The sequence below is a fragment of the Centropristis striata genome, chromosome 13 (assembly GCF_030273125.1).
Source record: "Centropristis striata isolate RG_2023a ecotype Rhode Island chromosome 13, C.striata_1.0, whole genome shotgun sequence".
Taxonomy (NCBI): Eukaryota; Metazoa; Chordata; class Actinopteri; order Perciformes; family Serranidae; genus Centropristis; species Centropristis striata.
The window spans coordinates 22,659,818-22,678,816 of NC_081529.1; the positions used below are offsets into that span (position 1 = coordinate 22,659,818).

Here is an 18,999-nt window from a genome sequence, read left to right on the forward strand (position 1 = left end):
AAGGTTATATAATCCCTTTTACATTTAGGAATAGAGCTTCATGCCAAACTCCATTCATAATTAATATATTTTTGTTTTGTGGGTTATTTGTGAAATACTAACATAGCAGAACAAGTTTACATAATAGTAAACAAACAGTCAAATGAAATAAGAGTGAAATGATGCATTGATTGCTGTGGGTATAAATATGATTATATTTTTTGTATATGTTTCCTGCGCTTTATATAGAAGTACAACATTTACAATATGAAGTGAAATAACAGATTTCTGACTCAGTTTGATAGTTTTCTGTGTTGCCGTCAGTATATTTGTCTCTCTTAATATTAAAGTGCTTTTTAATTATCAGTAGAGAGCGATACATCACATCAATAAACATATCGATCTGAGAGAGAGCCACTACATTAATATTCATTCTAACTCTGTGAATGAATGAACTAATAGCAGAATTTATGACAAACACATTTATATATATATATATATATATATATATATATATATATATACACACATACATACATACATACATACATACATACATATATACATTTTTACATAATTCAATTTCTAAAGTCAAACATCTTGAATCCAACAATCACATAAAATTAGATTTAATAATATTATTTCATTATAGTTATAAATAACTCTCTCTATCCTAAAAATTAAATTAATTCATAAAAAAAACCCTGCTTGATTCCACACTACATGTCCCAGAATCCCTTGCGTCACTTCATACGTCATAGCCCCTCGCCGGTACCGCACTCTTTACCTCCGCGCATCCTTCGTGGTTTTCTGCTTAAAATATCGATTTTTCTCCGGTTTCAGAAGTTTTAAAGACACCTGGTGTTCGTGTGAGCAGAATGGGTCCCGTAGAGGTAAAATAATATTATTAATATTATGTTTATTAGACTGTGAAACACGCGTTTCATACTGAATTCTGCTCTCAGTTTCGGTCGCGCTTTGTTGTTTTTTTGGCGAAAAATGTTTGTGTCGATAATTTTAGACATTTATCTGATTGTATAATAACTTATAATTAGTATTATAAAGAGAGATTATAAGGAGTGTTATAAAGAGTTTGTTTTAACTGTAAAGTCCCCCGGTTCTTTGTCTCTATCCGCCTTCCTAGGACAGTTTGAGCTATAAACCAAACTCCGTTCAGCATTCTGATAAATTTGTGTTTTCTGGCTTTTTAGTAAAACTGTTCAGAGATCGTAACGAGTTTAAACACTCGGTCATGTTAAAGAGAGTCTCCTTGTTAATTCGGGTTGTGGTTGAATAAGTTACAGTACATTATGAAACATTTAATTTAACCTTAATTGAATGTTTGTGCACCCCATGTTTGTGTTCATTTTCGCTGGGAGGGAGAACTTTATTCAGAAATCTTCTAAATTTGTGGGGGGTTTTCTGGCTTAAGTCAATTTAATTTATTTTTAAATTACATTTATGTTAAAGAAAACATCCTGGTTAATTCGGGTTATGGTTGATTTGGTAATAATGTAAATAAACGTTATTGTAACGTTAATTTAAGTTAACTGCTGCCTGGGCCCGCCTTCGTAGGAATACAGTTTTAGACCAAACTCCGTTCAGAATTCTGATAAATTTGTGTTTTCGGGCTTTTTTAGTAAAAATGTTATGAGATTTTAAAGCGTTTAAACACTCGGTCATGTTAAAAACACATTATAAATTACAATGCAACAATACATTATGAAACATTTATTTTAACCATAATTGTGTTAATTTTCGCTGGGAGTTATTCAGAAATCCTCTAAATGTTTTCTGGTTTATTAGTAAAAATCTTCACACAGAACAATATAATTTATGTTAAAGAAAAACATCCTGGTTAATTCGGGTTATGGTTGACTGGGTAATCAGTAAATAAACGTTATTCTAACGTTAATTAACACCTCTGCTGCCTGTGCTCGCCTTCGTAGGAAGAGAGCTGTAAAGCAAACTCTGCTCAGAATCCCCCCAAGAGGTCCTGGCTGCAGACCTCCACTGTCAGGCCCGGAAGTGCACGGCATACATTTCAAAATAAAACTGCAGACCTCCACTGTGGTCCGTACCGCCGCAGGCTCCACTCTCAGGCCCGGAAATGCAAGGGATACATTTCAAAATAAAATCGCGAATGCACTTCCGGTTGAATCGTTTTCTTCACAAATGAATTAATTTGTAAACAATATGACAAAATATATCAATCCCCGGTCTATTGTATATATTGTTTTTATTTGTATAGTAAACTTTTGATTCGTCAGTGCACACATTTGCTCTTAAGTTATTACTCATATTCATAAGCCAACATCTCATAAGATGTCATAGGCCTATACTGTACATTAAATTAGTATACAGAGTACTTCACCGCCTTTTTCATTATTATTTAATTTTGACTTTATTGCACTGCTCTTTTTCTATACATTTGTTTCAGTTAGTTTTTCTGTTGTATTATTCTGTGTTTTTATTGTTAACCACCATAAATTTCATGTTTGGTTCTATGTCTATGCTAATTATGTTCTCGTGCTGCTGGAACACCTAAGTAACACTAAATACTACCCTAACTCTTGATATCTACAGTATAAGCCATGTAAAATTATTAAGTGATCAACGAGAAAACAAAAACACACCAAAAAAAACACCAAGTCACAACATGATCAAATGTTCTGTATACCTTTACTCACACATACACACACACACTCACTCAGTGGGACATTCACAATAAGCCAAATAATTTATTTTCTCTATTATTTCTTCACAAAATCTCCAAATGTCATCAGGGTTGTGAAATGTGAATTTGAATGGCTCCAGGGTTGCTTCTCTTTCGTTCTCGTCCAAGTCTTCTTTCCACAGCGTACCATACTGTAAAGCATAAAATAGGCTATATCATGTGTTTGAATTATAGTACATGAACTTCAATTCAAATTAATGTATACAGCCTCTTGTCTTTGCTTACAGGTAAAATGGCCACTTGCACCAGGTAGTGTAAATGAGGCCATACTTATGTAGAAGAAGTAATAATGACTACGAAAGTACGAAGACAGGTGTCGTGCCAAAAAGTGATTGCCTGCCAGAATCTGATTTCTGGCCGCGGGCGCACGCACGGCAGCCCGTTGAGCGGTAGCGTAAACACGTCTGCTTTTCTCTGGAGTCAACGGTCTTAATATGCAGATACACACAACTGTATTATAATGTAATTATAGCAATGGCATGTGGCTTCGAAAGTTTAACGTTTGTTGTTGCGTAAGTATTACAACTGTGGCCAAAAGAAGTGTAGTTTGTAGCGAAATCAGACATGGCAACTACGTGATAGACACGTCTATTTGCTTGGTATGTCTGATGACTTTGTTTAGCCCTGTCTTTGGAAATTAGACAATAATGAATATGATTTATTGGTGGGGTTTCAATAAAGATATGATAACTTTTGCAATTATCCTCGTGACTCTGCATTGTTTTTTATCTGATCTGATCCCTACATAGCGTTTGCTTCCCATGTTTGGATGTGTGTTGCAGTTTTCAATCAGTTTTCACCTCGCAAAAACTGATTGAAGGCATAGTATAGTTACTGAGAGGTTATTTCTGCCTAAATATGACTTGATCTCATTCATGAGCTTCATAATGTAAACTCTAGAGCTCACAGGACAGCTTGGAATCCCTTTAAAGGACCATTACAACACAAAATAGGCATTTTCACCTGCCAAAAACTGATTGAAGGCCAGATACAGTTACTCAAAGGTTATTTCTGCCTAAATATGACTTGATCTCATTCATGAGCTTCATAATGTAAACACTACCGCTCAACGGGCTGCCGTGCGCGCTCCCGCGGCCAGAAATCAGATTCTGGCAGGCAATCACTTTTTGGCACGACACCGGCATGCTTCTTAATAAACACACCACCACAGCAAACCTCTCAACTGGACTCGATAATTTCTGCGACAGTTAAAAACAAAATATACTCAAGTATCAAAAATAAAAGTACTGATGGTGCAGAAGCATTTCAGTTACTATTCGGTTTTTTATACACTGTAGTATACAACAGAGGTGGAAAAATAAAAGTAAAAATGTTCTATGTAGTTCTGCCACATGTTGATTCCACGAGTTCAAAAATATGTTTTCAACTTTGTGAATATGCTCAATTAATGCACGGAGAGTTTACAAAAATATTTCATAATTTACATACAAACAAATGCGAACAGTTACTTTACGTTATGCAATAAAAAGTTAAGAATCATTAGGCGTTGATGCAAACCACCGTTGGTGAAAGTAAACTTTGAAGTCATCTAACTTAGCTTCAAAACGACAACCCAAACCGACATATAACATTCGGTAATTTGCGTCATTAATGACTTCTATAACGACTATTACAACGGCACGTATATTGACGAAGAACACAAACCATGCATTTACTTTCTCTGGATAATAAAAATCAGAAACTCACCGCTACTCGCAGAATATGCATATTCTTCTTCTTTTGGAACATTTGCGCTCTCGCTGATCTCTCTCGAATTCAAAGGGCAGGTGAAAATGACCCTCCCAAAATGTCCTCCCCACCTCCCCACGCCCCAAAAAACGTCCTCACTTCCGGACCTGACAGTGGAGGGGCCTGACAGTGGTCTGCAGAATCCTGTTAAATCTGTTTTCTGGCTTCACAGTAAAAATGTTCACATTGCACAACAAGTTTAAAGACTTTTTGGTGTCAGATATACTCTCCTGGTGAATTCAGATTGTGATTGGATACGTTTTGATGGATAAATAAATAAACATTAATTTAATGTAAATTATTACACATTCGTAGGAAGCTTGAGAACAAACTTCGTTCAGAAGTCAGCTGAATTGATTTATTTTTGGTTATTAGTAAAAATGCTGACATTGAGTAAAGATTTAAAAGATGCGTTCATGTAAAAGAGAATCTGATGGTCAGTCCGGGTTGTGATTAAATAAGTTACATCAACTTCATTTAGTGTGTGTAGGAGGAGGAAAGTATTAGACAGAAACTGTAGAGAGAGGAGTCCAGTAAGCAAGTCTTTATCAGTAGGACAGTGAGCTCTGTAAAGGAGTGTTAAAGTCACATTTCTTGTTGTGGGTTGAATACTTTAGAGCAGGGGTATTCAAGTACAAATCTTCAAATCAAAGGGCCACAAAGACTTTTTTCAATGACTCAAAGGTCCATTTATTGAGGTCGGTCAGGCCACATGCCACATTCAAAAGAAAATGTCCTTTTTTATTCAAAACAACAAAAATATGAACTTAAAATTAAATTATAATTAAAATATAATTTCCATTTTGACATAAATTGATACATTTTAGTCAATATATAAAAACTTCCTTTTTTACTCAACCTCTCACAAACACCATCAACTGAGCATTATCAGTGGTGTCAGTGGACTCATCCACAGCTCGGGAAATGCACTCTGCATGTTTTCCATCACAGAACTGCTGAACTAGATTGCCTGTCAGATTCCAAAGTAAGCAGACACACTGAAGTACTGACAGGTGATCTAGTTAAAAGTTAAAGGACTTGTGTCCATTCTAGCTTTAATTTCCTCATTTTGTTTCTTCCAACATTGTGTCCATCACTTCAGTCATGTATTCTCTTGTTATTTCTGCTTCTGAGAATGGCTTCTTGTGTTTACCCAAAGTCCACGGCACTCTCAGTGAGCGCTGTTTGTTGTTGTGTCATAGATGTGACAAGAATCCTGCTTGCAGCTTGATATGACGATTTCAGTGTTTTGAGGAAATGTCTCTTCAAAATTCCATGCTTTGTGTTATAATGCCATTTCAAATTGTAAATCTTGATCACAGCTATAGTCTCCTGGCATATTAAGCACATGGGTCTTTTGCTTATTTTGTGCAATCGAGGCAAAGTGTCAATATACGAACCGCTCCAAAAAACGAAAATAAAAGTAAAAAATTGCCCTCGCAGCGTGACCCATTAACAGGCTGTCTGTGTACCGTTGGCATGGAGACGAGTCCCCATGTACACATACTGACCCAACCAAAACTCAAAGTCAAGAGAAAAAACAGTGTGGGGGCCACCTATTGAGTACCGCTGCTTTAGAGGGAGGAACAGTTGAGATAATGTGACTCATCAGAGCAGGACACTGATGACCTTTAACCTCCTGGTGTCGTTGCAGCTCCTCCACATGTCCGTCTTCTCCCAGAGCTTTTCTCCCTGCGGACGATTCCTGGCAGCTGGAAACAACTATGGAGAGATCGCCCTGTTCAGGTAACACACACACACACACACAGCTGTGTTCATCATCATCATCATAATAATAACTGGGGTGCTTGTGTTACAGCCTGTCTGCAGCTTTGAGTCCAGACGCCACGGCTCGCAGTCAGAAACCCGTCCTGACATTCACAGGTGAGTCCAGCCACCAGACTCCATTCAGATCTCATGTAATTTAACACTGATGTTGTTGTGTGCGTGGTTCAGCTCACGAGGGTCCGGTGTTCTCGCTGCTCTCCAACGACAGTCGCCTCCTCAGCGCCGGGAACGGAGAGATCAGCTGCTGGAGCTGGAGCGAGCTCATCAAGAAGGTCACTGACTCTCAGCTTCCTGTTTATACACCCAGTGTTTATTATGTTCCTTATGAATGATTTCAGTTTCAGTAGGTTTGTTGTCTTTGTTTATTGTAAAGAGAAACTGTAAGAACAGACGTTTTCATCAGAGTTTGAAGTTTCCCCTTGAACACCCCATCAGTTATAAAAAGTGACCAAAACTTGTGTTAAATGTTGATATTTGTGTCAGAATCTCTTTATTCTCCATGTGTCATTTAAAATAAAGCATTTGCACTAACCAGATCCTGTCAAAAACATTAAATTCTGCTCCTCAGAGACACTGTGAAGACATGATTGATTCTGCTGAGACAGTCACTTGACAAATATTGAGAATCTGTTTACACAGAGTAGAGAGGAGAGGACAGGAGAGGAGATGCTGAAGACATGACAGTACTTAGAATATGTTATTTCTGATTTCTGTCATTCTAACTGTTCTTCTGTTTTAGTTGTGATTGTTCGACTCCACAGAGCTGCAGGATGTATGGATTATATAGATTTATATATGTTTTGTATTTCAGTGAGTAAACTTGTTTCTGTTCCTCAGAATGTCAAACCTCTGTGGACGAAAAGACCAAACTACAAGTAAGAGACAATATTATATCCACAATATAAATTTTTCTCTGATCAGCCGCTCTCGTTGGTTTTCAGATAAAAATTAAAAAAATCTCTACATCATTTATTCTGGATTTTTTTTTTTCTCCCAAAGCTGAAATAAAATATGAAGAATTCAGAATATTTTCAGGGTTGTTGTGATAAAAGAAGTTTGTGTTTTTGTCTTCAGATCGAGTCTGGAGATCCCAGAGATCAACGCCATGACCCTCAACCCCAGAGTATGATTATTATTATTATTATTATTATTATTATTATTATTATTATTATTATTATTATTATAACATATGATGATGATGATGATAATAATAATAATAATGGATAATATTCCTATCCATACATTATTATTATTATATATTATTTAAACTGACAGTTTAAAGCAATACACTTTAAAATAACTTCAAAAAAAGTTAAACCAGTTTTAACTCTGTTACCATCAGAATGGAGACATTATAAATATATGAAATATAATAATAATAATAAACCTGTGTGTTTGTGTTTCAGGACAACAGTCTGGTGCTCGGAGGAGGCGACAACAACGTCCATATCCTGGACCTGGAGCACGGAGTCTTTAAGGTCAGTCAGGGTCCTGGAGACAATCCAGCTTCCTGTTCAAACACGTTTACATGAAAGATTTAAATAGTAATAATAAACATGGATAAATCTAATTTACCTGCAACTTATCTGTCCCTGTGTGTCCAGGCTGTCCTGCAGGGACACTCTGACTACGTCCACTGTGTGAGCGTGCGGGACCGGGAGGCGGAGCTCCTGTCTGGGGGGGAGGACGGAGCTGTGAGGATGTGGGGTGAGACACTTCACCAGCAGCCTGAAGCTTCATTTATTTTTTTTATTAATAATAATAATAATAATAATAATAATAATATTTAATGTTAATATGAATGTTTAGACAGCAGGACGGGTCAGTGTGTCCACTGCATCGAGGTCTACAAGTATGAGGTGAGACTCTCCCGTTCTTCAATATTCTTTTTAATTTGGCTTTTACTTGAACCATTTAAAATATTTTTCTGTTCATGCATCTTAGTGTTACATCTTCTTTTATTTATTTGCTAATATATATATATATATATATTATATATATATAAAAATCATGCTCTACTTTTTAATTCTTTATTTTCATCTTTTTATCTAGCTCTTTTACTTTTTATTGTCATTTACTTTTGTTTATTTTATCTTACCCTATGTTTGTTTTTTCAGAGTTGTGCTCGTCCTCAGTTTGGAAAATGGATCAGCTGTTTGACCACCGACTCTGACTGGATGGTGAGAAAAAAACTATGCGGTAATATCAGTACTGCAGTATTATCTGTCGGCGCTGCAGGAGGATTAATCCTGTGTTGTCCTCTGTCCTCCAGCTGTGCGGCGGCGGTCCGTCTCTGTCTCTTTGGCATCTCCGCTCGCTGTCCCCCACATCTGTCTTCCCTCTGACAGGCTGCCAGAGACAGGCCACCTTCTACCAGGACATGGTGAGAAACAGAGATAGACAGGCAGACAGACAGACACACACAGCCACACTGTCCCAACCTGCAGACAGACGTTAACGTCCCAGTCTCGTCCCTGTCCTCAGATCCTGGCGGTGGGGGAGGGTCCGGCCGTGTCTCACTGTCTCCTGGGCGGCGAGGTCAAAGCTCAGATCCCGTGCACGCCACAGAGCCTCAACACGCTGCAGCTCAACACCAACAGCACGGAGCACAGGGTGAGACCCTGAACACACTGCCATTAAAACCCTCCAGCATCAGGACATTGAATACTGTTTTAAACTAATTTTAAAGTGAATTATCTGAGTGTTTGTGTGTGCAGGTGCTGACTGTGGGAGGCAGCAGCGACCGCATCGATGTGTTCACCAACCTGTCCTACAGATCCTTCTCACTCAGCTTCTGACACTCCATCAGGAACCTGGCACGGTTTTTATTGTTAGAATCTCACTTCAACTGTAGAATCATTTAGTCTGAAGATAATAAAATATTTTTGTCTCGTTTCATAAAAACTGTTTCATTGTTTGTAACAATCCAACTACAAACCTATCAGAGGTTGAGCGGGTAGAGTATGTACAGTAGGTAGAGCGGGTACAGTACATAGAGCGGGTAGAGTACTAAAGTACATAGAGCAGGTAGGGCATGTACAGTACGTAGATCGGATAGAGCAGAGCAGGAACAGTACTTAGTAGGGGTAGAGTAGGTACAGTACATAGAGCATGTACAGTATGTAGAGCGGATAGAGTCCATATAGTACTTACAGTAGGTACAGGGGGAGAGAGTACGTAGAGCAGGTAGAGTCCATAGAGCACAGAGCAAGTATAGTACGTAGATAGAGTTGTGTCCATGGAGCGGGTAGAGTACGTACAGTACGTAGAGCGGATAGAGTAGGTAGTATCCATACATCGAGTAGAGCATAGAGAGGGAGTATGCACAATACGTAGAGCAGGTAGAGTACGTTGAGTGGGAAGCGTATGTACAGTACTTAACGTACGTAGAGAGGGTAGAGTACGGGTAAAGAGTTCAGCTCTATTCACCCAATTGATCAATTAAAGGACTGAAGCTGTTCGTGAAAGTACAAAGTGAACATTTAGTTTTTCAGTAACTGAAACAGATTACCGCTTTTTAAAAAGTTGAACTGAAAAGTTTTTTATTTATGATAGCAAAATAATACATTTATAGTTTCACTTTGGAAAGCAAAGTTTTTCTTTACAACAGCGCTCTTCTGTGGTACAAAACTGAAATTACACCTCAAACAGAAACTTGTTCCAGCTGAAGAACAAACAGAAGCAGAGTGATGCGTTCAGGGAGCAGAATATACGTCGGAATAAATGAGAGTTGGGCTGGTTTCTCTTTTTCCCTTTTGTGTGTGGAGTTTTTTTTTTTTCCTGTGAATCAGAGTTCATTTTATGTACAAGCTGCTTCTGCTAAAATCTGCTCTCTGACTATGAGACTTCTCAATGCAGCGAGGCATTCAGGGACCAAGATGAGCCATAAGTCCTCTAATGTGAGGATAAGCCTGTAGTGGAAACGCAGCAGCTCATTAAAAGGGCCAGTTCATGATTGATGGGTGGTTGTTTGAGGTATTTCTGTCAGTAGATGAAGAGTTAGTAGGAAAATGCTTTTAAACAATCCAAATAAATTTAAATGTCTATTATATTAATATTTTATCCTTCTGTTATCTATGCTCTCAACCAGACTCCATTCATAAAGTCATTTTAGCTACCTCAATTTGTGGCATTTATTTGTTTATGAATTATGACTGAATTTTCACATTTGAAGTACTAAAAATTTGACTTGTGTCCATTTAAGTAAAAATTAAAGTAAAAACTGTTTAGATGAATTTGTGAGGTAGAAGTTTAAAATCACTTTTAAAGTCAAAACTTTGACTTTCAGTTTTAATATATTTTTTTATGTTAAAAATGTGAGCCAGTCGTCATGGGAACCCCAACACATTATCATAAACTCCAAACTGACTCACAGATGGAGGCAGCGGCTGTCCGTCTGCTAAAATTAGTGTTTTTGAGAATGGAGTCTGGTGGCTGTGAAGAGATCACAGATAACAACTTCAGTTCCTAAAAAGGAGGAAATATTATAAACATATCGTACACTTATACTGATGATTTTTTTCTGGTGTTAAACAATCTGATAATCTGCGTTGACAGCCACCAGACTCCTTTGACAGAAAGTTATTTTGACAGAAAGTTATTTTGGCAGACAGAACACAGGCTTGTTTTCACATTTACATAATTTATCATAACAAGAAACTGTAAAAACAGAAATAATCTTCACATCTTTACATTTCTGATGGTCCCTGAAGGGGGAAAATAACCAACTCTGAGCTGAAAATAATGATATTTCATCAAATGTGACAGAGCAGCAACTCCTGTCTTCTGAGAGGTTAAATAGCCGTATTTAGTGAATGGAGTCTGGTTGAAGAGATCATAGACAACAGAAAGAACTGTCTGACAGCGAGGTAGAGGAGAAATATTAGAAACATAACGTACACTGAAACTTGGGCTGCCGATAATTTGAACTGAAACATTTAACGTGTGATGTTTGTAACAAATGAGACGTTGCCACTAAAAAACATGACTAAACATGAAACAAAGTCCTGTAGTGTCAAAAATCATGTAAATACTTCAAACAACCACTCTGGGGGAAAAAAACTGTCCCTTTAAGGAGCATTGGCGACAGTGTCTGCAGCAGGTAATGTCAGGGGGCGGGGCTTCAGGCAGCAGACAGACAGGCCTGGCGGACGCTCTGGGCCCAGGTGTTGAGCAGCTCCGTCACAGAGTGTTTGTCAGGAAGCTGCAGCAGTTTGGACGTCATGTTTCTGTGAACCGTCTGCAGGAAGCTGTTGGCACCTGAGGAGCACACGGGTCACATGACATTATATTATCATATAATTAAACAATCTGAATTCATTTCATAAATGCACCTTTCATGATTCTTTTTTTTTTATAGATTATTAAACAATAAACCTGTAGAAACACTTCACTTACAGGGCTCAAGAGTGCGACCACATTTTTTGAGAGTGCGACTAATAATTTTTCTAGGTTGCGCTGGTGCAACTGACTCTGCCCGGGTGGAAACAGTGCATCATCTCTCTGTGTTCTCCTGTGACCGAACTCACACACGTCACACACACTCACACTCATGGGATCTCCCTCAAAGCTCTTATTTAGGACTTCCGGTGTAGCGACTGATGGAGTAGGACGCGCCTCTCTGAGCTCCTGCAACAACCTTCACAAATTCTATTTTAGGCACACTTTTTCTATCTTTTTTCGGTGTGTGTTTTCCCCACCACCATAATCTCAACTCAACGGCGACCTCTTACCGATCAAAATGCCTCAAAAAGCTAAACAACCTATACAAGCACCGCGCCCTACTGCCTGCCGCATCCTCCCCTCGTAGTGGCTCCCGCTCCTGCTCGAACGGAGCCGCAGGCGGCACTCCTCACCCCGACTTTAAGGCCGAGCTGCTATCGTCACTCCTATTTTTAAAACAGAGCTTCAAGCGGCCTTGACCGAGAATTTGTTAAACATCAAGACTGAGCTACGGGCAGTGAAGTCGGAGTTATCCGACAGCATTACAAACATCCAGTCTGATGTGTGCGCTCTAAAGGGCACCGTTGGTGATATGGAAGCGTCGCTTTCCTCCTGCACTGACGACATCACTACCTTACAAGCTAAAGTGGAGCGTCTGTCAACAGAACTGATAAGATTGGACAATAAATGCGACAATTTGGAGGCGAGATCTCAGCACAATAATATACGGTTAGTGGGAATCCCTGAGGATTTTTCCACCTCTTCTACTGCTACAGCTATTTCCTCTCTGCTTAAGGAGGCACTGAAGCTCGAGAAGGAGCCTCTCGTGGACCAAGCTCATCGCACTCTCCAGCCGAAACCGAAACCCGGTGAGCGTCCCCACCCCATTGTTGCTCGTCTACACTGTCATATGGACTGTGTAGACATATTACGCCCATATTTACATTCCGACATCTTTAATGATCAGGCGCCAGCTCCGTGAGATACCGGGGATACGTTTTGGGCTGCTCTACCCGGCGCGCCTCCGGGTTACACACAACGGTGCAGAGAAGGAGTTTAAATCACCAGAGGAAGCCAGCGCATTCATCAGGTCGCTGGACGTGCAAGGGAAAAAAGATACACCACACTGATGTAGTGACTCTTCACAATTAATATTGACAGTTATTACTTTTTCAATTGATGTGGACGTGTTTCACGTCTTCACGGGTTGTGTTTTGTTCTCTTTTTCTTTTCTCTTCAGTGGGTCTCAGTTTAACTTGGACTTGATTAGTGCCTTGTTGCCAAATGTAGGTTTGCAGGAGCTCAAACCGAAGCCTGACTGTTACTATTAGTCTAAAAGCCGTAAGCATTTGTTTTAGGGATCCAACTCCCTGTGGAGTTGGCACTGGGTTCTCCATTGTTTGGGGATGGGGTCATGGTAAGTGCTATAGGGGGGTGGGGGGGCTGTGTTCTGAAAGTGTTTGTGTATTTTTTTCTCTCTCTCTTTTAATTTTTTTCTTCTTCTTGGGGGTTCCACATTCAGTCTATTTCTATGTCCAAGAACTTAAGAAATGGCCTCAAATCCTACTACTTCTGATATCCCACGGGGGTATTGGGTCTTCTGTGAGATTTTTGAGCTGGAATATTAAAGGCATGGGGAGTCCAATCAAGAGATCTTTGGGATATTTGCACATTTGAAATGCTTAAAGCTGATCTAGTGTTTCTACAAGAAACCCACATGCGCACCAAAGATCAGGTCAGACTTAAATGTCCTTGGGTTTCTGAGGTATTTAACTCAAATTTCAATTCTAAAGCCAGGGGGGTTGCTATTTCAATTGGTAAGTCAATTCAGTTTTCAGCTTCTAATGTTATATCAGACAAAAATGGCAGGTACTTAATTGTTACAGGTACACTATTCAATGTTCCCATTTTCTTAGTTAACATATATGCCCCCAATTTCAATGATCCGCATTTTATGAATAAGCTTTTTGAATGTCTTCCCTCATTGAATAATTATCTCCTTTGAATTGTCATGAATTGTGTAATCAATCCCAATTTAGATTGTTCTGACCCTGTAATTAATGTCAAGGTCTCTTTCGGATTTCATGTCCAAAAATGGTTGCATTGATCCTTGGAGATTTTACAACCCCTCACAACAAGGAATATTCCTTCTTTTCACAGATGCATCAGTCTTTCTCTCAGATTGATTATTACTTTATTGATTCTAAACTAATTTCTAAAGTACTTACTGTTAATTAACACCCTAGCTGCGTAGATGCTAGTGCTAACAGCAGCCTCACCGCTAGCACGTTTTATAACCAGACAACTAATAACAGATTATCATGTTCTTAGTTTCACACTTCAGTTCATGAAATCAGTTTCTGTGCAGACACTGATGTAAGCTAGATGTAAACGTGATGAGGCGTTCTCACCGTACTGCTCGCCATCGTCGGCCCAGTATGGACTCTGGTCCGGATAATCAGCTGGAACACTGAGCTGCAGAGGAGGAACACTCGGGAGGTTTTTATCATCTGAGGACAGAAACACAGCAAAACACTTACACAGCGCTCAGAGGAGAGGACAGGAGAGGCTGTTTACACAGAGCAGAGAGGACAGGAGAGGCTGTTTACACAGAGCAGAGAGGAGAGGACAAGAGAGGCTGTTTACACAGAGCAGAGAGGAGAGGACAAGAGAGGCTGTTTACACAGAGCAGAGAGGAGAGGACAGGAGAGGCTGTTTACACAGAGCAGAGAGGAGAGGACAGGAGAGGCTGTTTACACAGAGCAGAGAGGATTGAATTTGAAGGATTCTAAATTACACAAAGACGCACACCTGCACACTAAAGGCTGTGCCATTTGTGGGTTATTACAGTGAAAGGAAGGACTCTGGCCTCGCCTCTGGAGGACCCGACTCTGAAGAAAGGATCCTACCAAGGAAGGATCCTACCAAGGAAGGATCCCACCAAGGAAGGATCCTTGACTTTGGGACACAGCCAGTGTTGGTGCCCCATGTGAGACCAAAGTGCAGCAAGTAATTCTAACATCTCTTAACTTCCTGCATCACGTTTTTACTGAACTATGTCACTTCCAGTAGTCTCCTTAGTTGAGACTCGCAGTTGTGTTTGACTCACCTAGCTTGCAGACGAGGTGAACGGTGCCGTTGTTGCTGCAGAACGACGGGTCGAGGTTGACGAGGAACTTGACGTCGAGGCGAGCGACCTCTCCCTGCAGAATGTTGGGGATGGTCTGCCGCTCGTCCTCCTCGTGCTTCCTCTTCCTCCCCGAGACATTTGGACCCCTGAGGATGCCACACAAAGTTATTATTGTTCTCTTTTCAGCCTCAAAATATATTTTTAAAAATATGCATATTTTAACCCTCCTGTTATGTTAATTTTTTCAGGAACAGCAATAACTGGGGCATGTTTAATTTTCCAAAAGTATCAGAGACAAAGAAATACCAATAAACATTTATATTTCATTAATAACTCCATGAGTAACCATTTCAATCAATATTTAGTGCAGTAGTGTTCTTTACCTCTCACTGATGAGGTTCAATGAGGAGAATTCTCTATTTTTTCTATTTTAAAAAATGCATGTTAAAACTTTTTTATGTAAACTGAAAAGATCTACATATAAAACAATAGTTTTACATGAGCTTGATTTCTTTTAATTAAAAAAAAAAGAAAAAAAAAATTTAATAATTTTTTTTTTTTTAGATTTTTAAACTTTGAAATGGGTCAATTTGACCCACAACATAGCAGGAGGGTTGAAAAAGTTTTTGGCCTTCAAATATTTTTTGGGGGGTTTTGTTTTTTGTTTTCAGCACTTAAGTATATTTTTTAATATGCATTTTTTCCCTCATTCAGATATATATTAATACACATGTTTTATTATGTTTTCACCCTTCAGATATTTTTTTGTTTTCAGCACTAAAGTATATTTTTATATGCATTTTTTTCCTTATTCAGATATAGATAGATAGATAGATAGATAGATAGATAGATAGATAGATAGATAGAGTGCTCAAAAAATAAAGGGAACACTTAAACAATACAATGTAACTCCAAGTCAATCACACTTCTGTGAAATCAAACTGTCCACTTAAGAAGCAACACTGATTGACAATCAATTTCACATGCTGTTGTGCAAATGGAATAGACAACAGGTGGAAATTATAGGCAATTAGCAAGACACCCCCAATAAAGGAGTGGTTCTGCAGGTGGTGACCACAGACCACTTCTCAGTTCCTATGCTTTCTGGCTGATGTTTTGGTCACTTTTTTGGGTGGGGGGGGGGCTTTTTTTTTGCTTTTATTGATAGTGATAGATAGAAAGGGGGTGATAGAGGGGAAGCCATGCGGCAAAGGGAGCTCAGGCCGGATTCGAACCCAGCTCCGCCGCATCAAGGACTCAGCCTACATGGTAAGCACTCTACCGGTGTGAGCCACCGGGACGCCCCCGTTTTGGTCACTTTTGAATGCTGGCGGTGCTTTCACTCTAGTGGTAGCATGAGACGGAGTCTACAACCCACACAAGTGGCTCAGGTAGTGCAGCGAACTGTGGCAAGAAGGTTTGCTGGGTCCGTCAGTGTAGTGTCCAGAGCATGGAGGCGCTACCAGGAGACAGGCCAGCACATCAGGAGACGTGGAGGAGGCTGTAGGAGGGCAACAACCCAGCAGCAGGACCGCTACCTCCACCTTTGTACAAGGAGGAACAGGAGGAGCACTGCCAGAGCCCTGCAAAATGACCTCCAGCAGGCCACAAATGTGCATGTGTCTGCTCAAACTGTCAGAAACAGACTCCATGAGGGTGGTATGAGGGCCCGACGTCCACAGGTGGGGGTTGTGCTTACAGCCCAACACCGTGCAGGACATTTGGCATTTGCCAGAGAACACCAAGATTGGCAAATTTGCCACTGTCGCCCTGTGCTCTCCACAGATGAAAGCAGGTTCACACTGAGCACATGTGACAGACGTGACAGAGTCTGGAGACGCCGTGGAGAACGTTCTGCTGCCTGCAACATCCTCCAGCATGACCGGTTTGGCAGTGGGTCAGTAATGGTGTGGGGTGGCATGTCTTTGGGGGGCCGCACAGCCCTCCATGTGCTCGCCAGAGGTAGCCTGACTGCCATTAGGTACCAAGATGAGATCCTCAGACCCATTGTGAGACCATATGCTGGTGCGGTTGGCCCTGGGTTCCTCCTAATGCATGACAATGCCAGACCTCATGTGGCTGGAGTGTGTCAGCAGTTTGAAGACATTGACGCTATGGACTGGCCCGCCCGTTCCCCAGACCTGAATCCAACTGAGCACATCTGGGACATCATGTCTCGCTCCATCCACCAACGCCACGTTGCACCACAGACTGTCCAGGAGTTGGCGGATGCTTTAGTCCAGGTCTGGGAGGAGATCCCTCAGGAGACCATCACCACCTCATCAGGAGCATGCCCAAGCATTGTAGGGAGGTCATACAGGCACGTGGAGGCCACACACACTACTGAGCCTCATTTTGACTTGTTTTAAGGACATTACATCAAAGTTGGATCAGCCTGTAGTGTTTTTCTACTTTAATTTTGAGTGACTCCAAATCCAGACCTCCATGGGTTAATAAATTTGATCCCCATTGATAACTTTTGTCTGATTTTGTTGTCAGCACATTCAACTATGTAAAGAACAAAGTATTTAATAAGAATTTCATTCATTCAGATCTAGGATGTTATTTTTAGTGTTCCCTTTATATTTTTTTTAAAAGTGTATATATATTTTATGATGTTTTCATCCTTCAGATATTTTTTTAAATAAACATTTTCTTCAGTCCATATGAATATAAACATCTTTTCTTGTGACATTCTGATGTCTCTGTTTGAATAGATGAGACTGTGTGTCTGTGTCTGATCAGCTGATCGTGTGAGGTTAAGAGGTAAGGGGACGGGGTGTGTGAGTGTGTGGTGGGCGGGGCTGTACGTGATGGGCGGGCCGTGGATGGCACTCATGGCGGGGGCAAAGGTTCGGTACAGCGAGTGGTTGAAGACGGGCGATCGGATGTTGGCCATGACGGCATCTAGCAGCGGCTGACACAGATACTGCTGCTTGGTGGGCACGGGCGGCGGGGGGGGAGTCGGCTGCAAGAACAACAACAACAACAACATTCAGAAATAATCTTTAGGACTCACGTTTATTTGTGTGGTGGTCCAGCAGAGGGGCACTCTAGAATGATCTGATTTTATTGAATTTTTAATTTCACAAAATAATTATATTTTAAAAATAACTAGAATATTTCTAAATAAATTTTGAGTGTGCTTGACTCTGGCCCGTGACTCTCACCCATACATTATAAGACTACAATTTGAACTGTTCCAAAATGGAAAAGAGGAAGAAGTCATGTAAGATAATAAAGCAAGTGTTAATGTGTGTTTTTGTCCATGTGTGCGTGCGCGCACATGTGTGCGCATGTGTGTCTGTTCGGTGTGGGTGTGTCTGTCTGACTGAAACTAGGGTGAAACTCGTCAGTTTGTCTGTAAAACTCGTCAGTTTGTGTATGAAACGCGTCAGTTTGTGTGTAGGACTCGTCAGTTTGTGTGTAAGACTCGTCAGTTAGTGTATAAAACTCGAACCAATCAGAGCACAGCAATCAACTGCTGCTGTGGAATTTGACGCCACTGAGAGAGACAGAACAACAGCTAGAAACTACCCCTCAAACAGAAAGAATTTTTGTCCAAAACGGAGCTCCTATCATTGAACTGACTTCACCTAGTTCTTCCTGAACGTCTACATGTGTTTTGTGAAGAAAAATAAAGAAATTGTTTTTTTAGAGCTATCAAAAGAAACTGGTACCTCTGCTTTCTTCCAGAAATATTTTACCTTTTACCTTGACGGTCTATGAGGCAGTGGGTGCCTGTTGGTGGATCATCTGTGCGTCCTACGTCCAGACTGTAACTCTGACAGCTTTACCAGATCAATGTGAGTGAGAAGACAAATTTTCCTAGGTTTCTATGTATAAATTATTTCTGTAAAGTGGCATTTGCGGCCTCAAACGCAGTTTCCAAATACATTTTTTGACAAATTTTCTCAACCACTCCACTCTAAGGATGTTTTTTTGGCGCGTTTTTTGCAGGATAATTTGAAAATCGTTTGCCGAAACCCTTAGAAAAGTCATAGCACTGGCTCTTTCAAGCACACTCAATAATGTCTGCTTATGATGGTAAAAGAAGAAAATAAATGTAAATAGCAGGATTGTAATTTCTTACTTTCTATCTTCTATTCTTTCACATGAGTATTTTTTTACTTTATTATTCTATAATAACCATGTCTTCATTAAAAACTACGTA

General features: G+C 40.1%; 2 protein-coding genes across 6 annotated transcripts in view; one reads left to right on the top strand and one right to left on the bottom strand.

Moving 5' to 3' along the window:
• The first annotated feature begins 733 nt into the window (after positions 1 to 733).
• thoc6 (THO complex 6) lies at positions 734 to 9,157 on the top strand. Its single transcript, XM_059347353.1, has 13 exons — positions 734 to 872; positions 6,120 to 6,211; positions 6,285 to 6,349; positions 6,422 to 6,525; positions 7,091 to 7,128; positions 7,328 to 7,376; positions 7,660 to 7,731; positions 7,858 to 7,960; positions 8,063 to 8,112; positions 8,371 to 8,433; positions 8,526 to 8,636; positions 8,738 to 8,866; positions 8,971 to 9,157. The coding sequence occupies exons 1-13, from the start codon at positions 858 to 860 to the stop codon at positions 9,049 to 9,051; spliced, it is 972 nt and encodes a 323-aa protein (XP_059203336.1). The 5' UTR covers positions 734 to 857; the 3' UTR covers positions 9,052 to 9,157.
• Positions 9,158 to 9,767: 610 nt separating this feature from the next.
• Positions 9,768 to 18,999, bottom strand: part of med15 (mediator complex subunit 15) — a 34,520-nt gene continuing 25,288 nt past the window's right edge. For all 5 annotated transcript variants that reach the window (XM_059347338.1, XM_059347337.1, XM_059347336.1 and 2 more), the window contains 4 exons: positions 17,636 to 17,793; positions 14,805 to 14,971; positions 14,107 to 14,205; positions 9,768 to 11,512 (listed from right to left, as the gene is read on the bottom strand). In XM_059347338.1, coding sequence (XP_059203321.1) covers positions 11,376 to 11,512; positions 14,107 to 14,205; positions 14,805 to 14,971; positions 17,636 to 17,793 — 561 coding nt within the window. In that variant the 3' untranslated portion in view covers positions 9,768 to 11,375. The remainder of the gene's footprint in view (positions 11,513 to 14,106; positions 14,206 to 14,804; positions 14,972 to 17,635; positions 17,794 to 18,999) is intronic.

Excerpts from the sequence above, each read along its gene's own strand:
- thoc6 (XM_059347353.1), top strand. Across the intron at positions 8,113-8,370 it reads TCGAGGTCTACAAGTATGAG|AGTTGTGCTCGTCCTCAGTT; the intron begins GTGAGACTCTCC and ends TTGTTTTTTCAG. Across the intron at positions 8,434-8,525 it reads CCACCGACTCTGACTGGATG|CTGTGCGGCGGCGGTCCGTC; the intron begins GTGAGAAAAAAA and ends TCTGTCCTCCAG.